This window comes from Jatropha curcas, unplaced genomic scaffold (genome assembly GCF_041381405.1).
Source record: "Jatropha curcas cultivar XTBG-Jc1 unplaced genomic scaffold, XTBG_Jcur_1.0 HiC_scaffold_1114_pilon, whole genome shotgun sequence".
Classification (NCBI taxonomy): domain Eukaryota; kingdom Viridiplantae; phylum Streptophyta; class Magnoliopsida; order Malpighiales; family Euphorbiaceae; genus Jatropha; species Jatropha curcas.
Genome location: NW_028322604.1, coordinates 1 through 9960, shown reverse-complemented (window position 1 = coordinate 9960; position 9960 = coordinate 1). Strand labels below are relative to the sequence as shown.

The window sequence follows — 9960 nt, the reverse complement described above, 5'->3', positions numbered from 1 at the left end:
GAAGGTACGGGCCAATCCTTAGGATGGATGACGCATTTTATTTTTATAGAAGAATAAGAAATTATTCCATTTTTATCAAAAGTATGTTTGATGTTTACTGAATCAGTATCTAATAATATATTATTATAATAAGCCTGAGGTTTTGATAAGTCTGTAGGCAGAAAAAACCAATTCTCAGGATAATAGTTTTTTATAATTTGCCAAGGATTGGTATGATTATATCCATCCTCAATTTCGATTTCAAAATCAAATAAATTTTTATCAAACCATTTATGTATACTACCAGTAGATTTATATTGGATTTTTGGCAAATCCACAGCCATCAACGGATTTGATAACTCTTTACTGTCTACCGTTTGAGACAGAGTAGCCGTATCATGAGCGGATACGATCGCTTTAGATTTAGAAGACATACCTGGGTCCTCTGTGGAAGAGGATGCCATACCCTGCAGGGCTTTAATGACTTCGGGAGATTGAGAAAGTTCCTCAATCCATTTTTTAAGATGTTTAGGTGGAGTGGTTTTAGTGTTTAAGGTTTTAAGGTCTTCAGAGTGCTCAGAAAGAGCTTTAGTTGGGGAGCCGGAATCTTGTTTAATTTCTTTCCCTTTATCCTTCTTTCGTCCCATGGTTCTGTAAGAATTCTCTAGTTAGAAAGTCTGGAATATTATTATCATTGCCTTTAATATATTCTATGTCAAATTCAAAAATACTTAAAAGTGCTTGCCATCTAGCAAAAATTTGTTTAGAGGCAAGGTTTTGGACATCTTTCTGCAGAACATCTTTTGCAGATTTACAATCAATACGAAGTAAAAATTTTTGATTTAAAAGATCAGATTGAAATTTATTTATACAAATAACAATACTTAAAATTTCTTTTTTAATAGTAGAATAATTTAATTGGGTTGGAGTCCAATGACCTGAAGTATATTGGATTATCCTTTCTTTACCATTTACTTTTTGTTTTAAAATGCCTCCATAACCAATATTAGAAGCATCAGTTTCAACAATTTTAAAAGCATTAGGATCAGGAATATATAAGTAAGGAATTTCTTTTACCAAACATTTTATCTTTTTTATTAATTGAGTATGCTGAGTTGTCCAAGGACCAGCATTTTTACAAAGTCTATTATGTAATGGTTTTATCATGCAATTTAAATTTGGATAAAAATCAATTACATAATTTAAACAACCAAGAAAACGTTGTAATTGGGGTTTATTAGTAATTTCATCAGGAAATTTTTCACCAAAAACAAGTGCTCTTTCTATAGGTTGAATTTTACCTTGTTCAATATAATGGCCTAAAAATCTAATTTTAGTTTTGAATAGATCCATCTTTGTTTTACTAAGTGCTAAACCATTTTGCCTAATTACCATACAAAAAGTTTTTAAGTGTTTAAAATGATCATCAATAGTTTGACTAAATATTAACACATCATCAATGTATACTATACAAAATTTACTATAGGGATTAAATATGTCATTCATGATCCTCTGAAATTCAGAAGGAGCATTTTTTAATCCAAAAGGCATTACATTCCATTCATATTGACCAAATGGAACTGTGAATGCTGTTTTATATCTGTCTTTAGGATCAATTTGAATCTGCCAATAACCAGATTTCATATCAAATTTACTAAAAATATTTGCATTGTATAATTTGACCAAATGGAACTGTGAATGCTGTTTTATATCTGTCTTTAGGATCAATTTGAATCTGCCAATAACCAGATTTCATATCAAATTTACTAAAAATGTTACCAAATATATTTTAGAAAGTATATTTGGTAAATTGATTTTACCCTTGCTTTTATGGTGTGTAGTGTTTGAAGATTTACTGGAGGATGCACTTTGGGCTTTACTGGTGGATGATTTTATGGGCTTATTTGAACTGGTTGAAAGTTGTTCAGACATCTCTTGACAGATCAATCTATATTCTTCTGGTGTTTTGGCTGCAGCTAACCGGGCCTGACATTGGGCTTTTTGGATACCAAACTGGGGGTTATCCTGAATAGCTAATGTATGGGCATAGGTTAAAGCTGGTTTAGATGGGCTGGATAATTTATTGCAGATCCATTGGCTAATTTTATGTTCAGTGGTGGAATTCTTGAATGATCCCCACCATTTTATTTTATGTCTTTTTACTATCATGGGAATTTGACTTCCTGGAACATACTGATAATCAAAATACCATTGATATACCCATGCAGTGAAGAAGGTCATACAATAATACATCAAGGAAGGAATATGGACTTCTTCGGGTTTGGGTTTATAATGGGTTTTAAAGAACTGATACAAATAAAGGATATCATGAGGAATGATTTCCTCTGAAATTCCCTTAAATTGCCACCATCGTTTAAACCAATTTGGGATTTTTAAATCAGTGCGTATATTTTGATCAAAATATATTAACCATGAATGAGTAGTGGTGGGATTTTGAAGACAAAATATCGTATCCCACGCTTTTTTATAATCAAAATAATTATAACTCATATTATATTTATGTAATCCTTTAAATTTTACTGGTGTTACTAAAGAAGGTACGGGCCAATCCTTAGGATGGATGACGCGTTTTATTTTTATAGAAGAATAAGAAATTATTCCATTTTTATCAAAAGTATGTTTGATGTTTACTGAATCAGTATCTAATAATATATTATTATAATAAGCCTGAGGTTTTGATAAGTCTGTAGGCAGAAAAAACCAATTCTCAGGATAATAGTTTTTTATAATTTGCCAAGGATTGGTATGATTATATCTATCCTCAATTTCGATTTCAAAATCAAATAAATTTTTATCAAACCATTTATGTATACTACCAGTAGATTTATATTGCATTTTTGGCAAATCCACAGCCATCAACGGATTTGATAACTCTTTACTGTCTACCGTTTGAGACAGAGTAGCCGTATCATGAGCGGATACGATCGCTTTAGATTTAGAAGACATACCTGGGTCCTCTGTGGAAGAGGATGCCATACCCTGCAGGGCTTTAATGACTTCGGGAGATTGAGAAAGTTCCTCAATCCATTTTTTAAGATCTTTAGGTGGAGAAGTTTTAGTCTTTAAGTTATTACCTAGAATCCCTCTCTCCTTCTGTGCTCCTAGTTCAAGTTGTAAGAGTTCAAGTGGAGAAAGTATCTAAAACTATTGTAAGTTTTAAATCTTGTATTTATATTTTGTAAGTAAATAAAGTTTGTATTTTATTTTAAACTGCTACGAATATAAGTCCGTGTTTACGGCACCTTTCTCTTCTCCCTCCACACTCTGACTTAATTCTGGGGATCCCAGGTTAAGGTTGCAGGAACCCTAAACCTTAATTAAAATAAATTAATTAAAATTGGTTGAGTTGATTGACAAAAAATTATTTGGTAAATTGATTTTGTTTGTGATAAGTATGCTCTGTGGATGCAGCTTAGTCTGATCTTCCACATCAGAAAAATTGTTTAAATTGTATGTTGATTTTATGAATTATATAAGTATTCATATAAACCCAATTAATCATAGTATTTTAGTTCACAGTTATGATTTATCTTTAAATATTTGTATCTGTATTTATTTAAATCCTAGTAATAATCTTAGTGCTATACATATATATGATTTTATTTAAAATCAAATCTTAAAAATCTTTATATTTGGTTTTGTTTTCTCTTTTGTTGATAAAAAATTAAAAGCATATCTCTTTAAAGTCGTTTGTCATTATTATTTTCAAAGTCATAAGTCATTGTTTTTATAAGTCTTTAGTCTTTGTTAGGGTCTTTTGTTTTGCTTTGTAACGTGTTTTTGTGTTAAATTCAAAGTCTTTAGTCTTTTAAGTCTTAAGTCATTTTTGTTAAAGTCTTTTAGTCTTTTAGTCTTTAATTCCTACTGAACTCTTTTAAATAAACGGTCCTTTAAAGGTTTACTTTAACCAGAGAAGGATTAAATACTAGTATTCTTGCAGTAGTAAGAGACGCTAGATTTTTAAATTTTCAAAATTCTTTATTAGGATCAGTTGAGACTAGCTTAAGTGAAGGACCGATCTCCTTTGAGGTCTATCCAGATATGACTGTCTCATTAAATGATTTAAATATTTTAAAAAGTATATATATATATATATATATATATATATATATATATATATATATATATATCCAAATACTTATGAATAAATTTTTTTACAATATATCTTTTACTTTTGATAATATTTTTAGGCTGAGATTAGAAAAAAAAAAAAAAATTTGTCTAAAACAATATGAATGAGCATTATATATGATGAATGCGAGACCCACTTCCGGATGTAAGAAACAAAACATAGTAAGTTCTGTTCAATAATTCTCTGAACGAAGGACCCCTTTTGATGGAAGACTTCACCTAATAAAGCTTCCTCCTTAGGCCCATGGATTATGATTTTAAAATTTGATATTTTTTTTTTTTAAAAAAATTAAAACTTAAATTATATTCATATCCAATTACATATTATTTTCAACACATAGAGAAAAAGGGGGAAAAAATACAAAATAAGTATGTGTCATAAGATTTGGCAATTACTAAACATTGATATTTTATTTTTATATGTAATAAAAAAGATAATCTATAATTAATATATATATATATATATATATTTAGAAAAATTTCAATGCCCACTTATGGGAAATTCTGAAGCCCAATGGCACCATATGGAGATTTTTTTTTTTAAATTGTAAAGACTTAGATGTCTACAGTTGATTGAATTTCAAAAAAATATTTCTCCCCGGTGACATAAATGTTAATATTTTAATTTTAAGGTATAATAAATAAATATTTATTTATTGAGTAATTATGAGAAGCTTAGCTATATATATATATAAACAGAGCAGTTTGCATTATATGTAAGCCAATTATAAGTATTTGAAATTGTTAAGTACGAGAAAGACGATAATTATTTAGCACTGTTTTAAAAAGATAAGGTATAATGACAGCAATTGTAAGAAGATAAGTTGTTTTATATTTTTAGATAATGTCTTTATCAATGATAATATCTATTAGTTACATCCTATCAAGATAATGCATTAAAATACAAATAACACAAGCTATAAAATAAGAAATATTTAATTTATACAAGAGTTAGGTTGCACGGATACAGGACACGAGATGCGGAACGTAAGAGATATATGATAATAAATAACAATCATTTATAATAAAAAAAACTTAATTTTTTATGTTAATATAATTAGTTTAAATTAAAATTAAAATAATATATACATAACTCAAACTATAAAATAAAAAAATTATTTAATTTCTTATCTTAATGATGACCTTGATGTATAGGATAGTCTTATATACGAAAAATAGGTTGCACGGATACGGGATACGAGATACGAGAATGTATAAGATAGGACAATAAATAAATAATCATTTATAATAAATGTATGCAAAAATAAGTCGCCGAACACACAAAATAAATGGATTAGGGTTGAGGTTAAACGAGTCACTCATTTATGACAAAAATATAAACATGTTGTCACGGGTTGACACATGAGTTAGGCGAGTAACCCGTTTATTTAAGAGTAAAGAGGTCATTTTAATAGTAGATATAAATACTTCAACTAAAACCTATTTAAATTTTATCGTTAGATTGCTTTTTTATTTTAATTATAAATCTTGAATAATTTATGCGTTTTACGTGTGAAATTTTATTTTTAAATATGATTGGAGTTAAATATGTTAAAAATTAAAAAATACTATAAGCAGGTTAAGTGAGGGGTATATAGATCAATTCATCCACTTAACTTATTTATGATATTAAGCGCGTGACACGAGTTGTATATGGGTCAGTACGACCCACTTAACCTGTTTATGATTTTAAATAAGATAAACGTGTTGTATTCATATCGACCGTCTAATTTTCGTGTTATATTTATGTTGAAGTTATAAAATTTTAGTTTTAAATATTGTTCGCGGATTCTAACACTAGTTATCTAATAAAAAATAAATAATTTTAGGGTAAAAAAAAAAAATGAAAGACTGAAAAATAAAAAAAAAAGAGTGCCCACTGATTCCAACTCAACTCAGTCACTCTCACGACCTAAAATGGACACTCCAGTCTAATGGACGTGTACAACTACAAGTAAGCAATAACTTTACATCTTTTAGTTGGATGGTGATGATGATGATGATTACTACAATCCATTACACGTGGCATATTTCGTGGACCCTCCCCGATAAAGTGGTCCCATTTGATGATGCAAACCATTATTCAGACCTCAATGCTTCTCATTCTTCCTTTTCTTCCACCACTTATTGTTTTCGATTGATTCTTTTTCCAATTTTTTTGGTATCTATCACGTTGTACTTCTTATCTTTCATTGCCATTAATTCGCAATTAGATTTTTTTTTTAATTGGACCTTATGCTATTAGAGAAATTTTAATCATTAAAATAAACTTTTTTTTTATTCAATACTCAAAACATTGGGGTTTATATCAAAATTAACTATGACAATCATTACTTACGGATTGTAGCTCAATTAACAATACAGACTAAACATGTAAGAAGAGCTATAAAATACTATTCCCACTGAACATACAGGCAAAGAAGGGGACATGATATATCCAAGATCTAAAAATCATGGCACCTAGTGATATTGATGCTTCCGTATAATTAGTGCTTTGAAGGATAAGAAAACGAAATGACATTGCCATATATACATTGCAGCCATTTTTTCCCCTACCACAAGTTCTCATACGTGCAAGGAAAGTGAGACGAGAAAGGTACCATTACCGTAGATTGTGACCTTAGTAGATATATCGTATCATATACCGTGCTGCACACATATGGAAGAATATATCGGAATATTTGATTTAAAATCTTGTTTGGTATAAATAAATTTTATAAACTTTTGTAAAATTTAATTGAATTTTTTTTTTATTTTTAATAGAAAAAGCTAACTTTGTACAAGAGTTCAATTTTATACGAAATTCGACATGCTTGATGCTAAATTTTATTTTTTATAAATGAGTCGTATCAAAGAAAATTCGGCACACAATATTAAAAAACAAAAAGGGAAAAAAAAAATAAATTCCATATTTGGTTGTACGTTTGGTATACATTGTAATGGGGCCTAATGACAAAACTGATGAAGGTTTTGTAGGTTACAGAATAGCGAAATATTTTGAAGCAGAACTTCACCAGTGGATTCCAATGAAAAAGGCTACTAAAAGCAAATATGCAAAAGTTGTACAATTTCTGAATTTGTTTGCTAAGTTTCATAGAGGCCACAATTGGTGGCCAATGACAACAAATTACAAACAATAACTTAAGAGAGATTTTCAAGTGACTAAATATTGATTAAACCATGTATGTCATACCAACTTGCATGATGTTCATGTGAGGTACTAGCATTGTTGCAGCACCACCTCTGCAATTCCTCCTCAAGAATGAGTAGAGGTAGTTAATTACCAGTTTCTTGAGGAAAAGAGAATCTTTCCTTGCTCTTACATCTGAATGAGCAAGTAGATAAGTAAATCCTGAATCCTTGGCTTCTCGAAGGGCTGCAAGCTCGTACTCTAAACTTGGGTCTTCATCTGTTGACATGGCACTTGCAGGCAATGCTGAGGAAGATTCTGATGCCATTGAAGTTGCCATTTTTTCCATCAATGGAATCCTTAGCTCCTCTGTTCCACCTCCGGCTTGGACTCCGGAATTCGTTGACCTCACTGAAATGCTATCCGAATCCAACTCATTCAAATTGGTCTCCAAAGCAAGATCTTGAGCCTCCCTCTGCAAGAACTTCTCGAGGCTTTCAACCAAAAGTTGCTCGAATGCATGGTGATCTTCCTTACGGACATCTTTATAACCATACCGAGCAATGCAACGAAACATATGGTAGTCTTTTGGGCAAACTCGCCGAAAAAGAAACCTTTCTTCTTGAGGAACTACAGGGACAGGGACATACTTGATGCAAACAAAAACTATAGTAGAGTGGATTGCTGGAAGGCTCAATAGGAACTGTACAAAGATTGAAGGAACACCTTGGACAAGCTCATTGTATAGCAATCCAATTCCAGGAACTCGAACGGTCCCCAAGGTCGAACCAAGCTCGAGCATGAAGTCCATTGAAATCTTCTCCCTTACCTCACTTTGATATTTCAACACACTCCCATAGTTCCAAATGTACATCACAGTGAGGAAAACACTAGCAAAGGCAAGTGGAAGCCATCCACCCTCTTTGATTTTTGACAGAACAGCAGACAAGTAGATGAGTTCTACTGACCCAAAAATGAGTGGGAAACATATAGCCAGAAACAAATTAGTCTGCCAGATTAGAAGCATTACAAGTGTCACTAAGGTGGTGCTCACAATCATCACACCAACCTCAGCTATGCCTGCAAGAACGACGTGAATTCAATTAGGAATACTTACTATTAAGAACTACTAAATGGAGGATTTAATATGCACTTGGCATACCCTATGTCATTAACTTCTATTAAAGTCTTAAAATTTTCTTTTTGGGTTAAATAGGCTCCAACTCAGGGGTTTGAACTTGCGATCTTATAATCTTAAGACAATTAATAGCACTAAGTTAAAACTCATTGATTTACAACTATGTAAGATTTACGATATTTCAGAATGCATGTAAGAGACTGCTTTCTAGGATGATGAAGGAAGAACATGCTTAACCGTATGCATTAGCGATATCTGTAGTGCTCCGGAAGATTGAAACCACAACTATGCACATAACCATTAAAAAGTAATTGATAACAGGGATGTAGATTTGACCCATCCGCTTCCTTGAGGTGTGAACTATCTTCAGTCTTGGGAAGCATCCAAGAGCCATAGATTGCTTCACACATGAAAATGTAGCAGAAATCATTGCTTGGCTGGCAATCATGGCAGCAAGGGTAGCTATGACAAAGACTGGCCAGAACAGGCTACCTGTTTTAATAAGATTCAGGAATTGAACCCGTTAAGATGAGCTCAAAACAATTGTCACCTGGCACATTTTAATGGTACCTTTAATAGTTCATCTTTAATGAAAAAGACATCAGCAAATACTGCAATGGAAAATGTCACCTGGCACAGAATCATAGAATATTCTTCCTGAAGATTCAGGGTGTTTCATTAAATATGAAGCCTGGCCCATGTAAGCTAGGAGAAGACAAGGAAATACTACACCAGAGAAGGCAATCTGTGGAAGCAGTGAAGAATAACTGAGAATCCATGGGGCAAGTCTTGAAGAACAAAATAAAATGAAGATAAGAATAACAAACCTGTATGGCTTTAACAGAGAAATGCCCCAAATCAGCGAACATTGCTTCAGCTCCTGCAATGAACGATAAATACGTTGACACAAAATAAGTGTCTTTTCTTTCCTAAAACGTATAGGAAACCTCAGATAAGTGTTGAAATGATTGTTTGGTTCCCAAGAACCTTTTTTCCGATGAGGAATCAACTAAAATTAGTATGCAAATAAGAATTTCACCAAAACATTGGTATGCAAGAAAATATTTGCAGATTTGAGTATAAGAGGGATTAATTACCATAATCAAATTTAAAGTTGCCCTAACAGCAAAGATCACAATGGATGATAAATTATTAAATACAAAATGAGGGCTCCCTACAAACTGTTGTGAGTAGGACAACACAGGAAAGAAAAACAAGGGGATGAAAGATGTCCTGTAAGAAGACATCTCATAAAAAAGAGAAGCTAAGGATGATGAGAATATGAAAATCTACCAGTTGTACTCCTGGTTTAAGTCAAGATGTACCTGTAATGCACAGAACACAACCACCAAGAGCTGACCATGCGTCGACACTGTTCTTCTTGAAGAAGAGATAGATATAAGTTGGATTGAGTGCCCTCAAGACACTAATATCGTGTGTCACTAAATTGTAAAGTCCAATAGAAGCCAAAGAGAAGAACCACAAAGCAAGTACTGGAGCAAACAGGAAACTCACTTTCCCAGTCCCAAACCGCTGTATACTGAACAAAGCCACGAGGACA

At 31.8% G+C, this 9960-nt stretch overlaps 1 protein-coding gene across 1 annotated transcript; it reads right to left on the bottom strand.

Annotated features, from left to right (window-relative positions):
* Nucleotides 1–7126: 7126 nt before the first annotated feature.
* On the bottom strand, nt 7127–9947 carry LOC105644564 (putative potassium transporter 12). The gene is made up of 6 exons (XM_089717183.1): nt 9915–9947; nt 9725–9779; nt 9227–9279; nt 9030–9144; nt 8637–8891; nt 7127–8341 (listed from the first exon to the last, which is right to left on the bottom strand). Exons 3-6 carry the CDS (start codon nt 9266–9268, stop codon nt 7305–7307), a joined length of 1449 nt encoding a protein of 482 aa, XP_089573309.1. The 5' UTR covers nt 9269–9279; nt 9725–9779; nt 9915–9947; the 3' UTR covers nt 7127–7304.
* Nucleotides 9948–9960: the final 13 nt, after the last annotated feature.

Excerpts from the sequence above, each read along its gene's own strand:
- LOC105644564 (XM_089717183.1), bottom strand. The coding sequence starts at position 9,268 with ATGTTCGCTGATTTGGGGCATTTCTCTGTTAAAGCCATACAG. Across the intron at positions 8,892-9,029 it reads ATTCTATGATTCTGTGCCAG|GTAGCCTGTTCTGGCCAGTC; the intron begins GTGACATTTTCC and ends TTATTAAAACAG. Across the intron at positions 8,342-8,636 it reads AGATATCGCTAATGCATACG|GCATAGCTGAGGTTGGTGTG; the intron begins GTTAAGCATGTT and ends TCGTTCTTGCAG.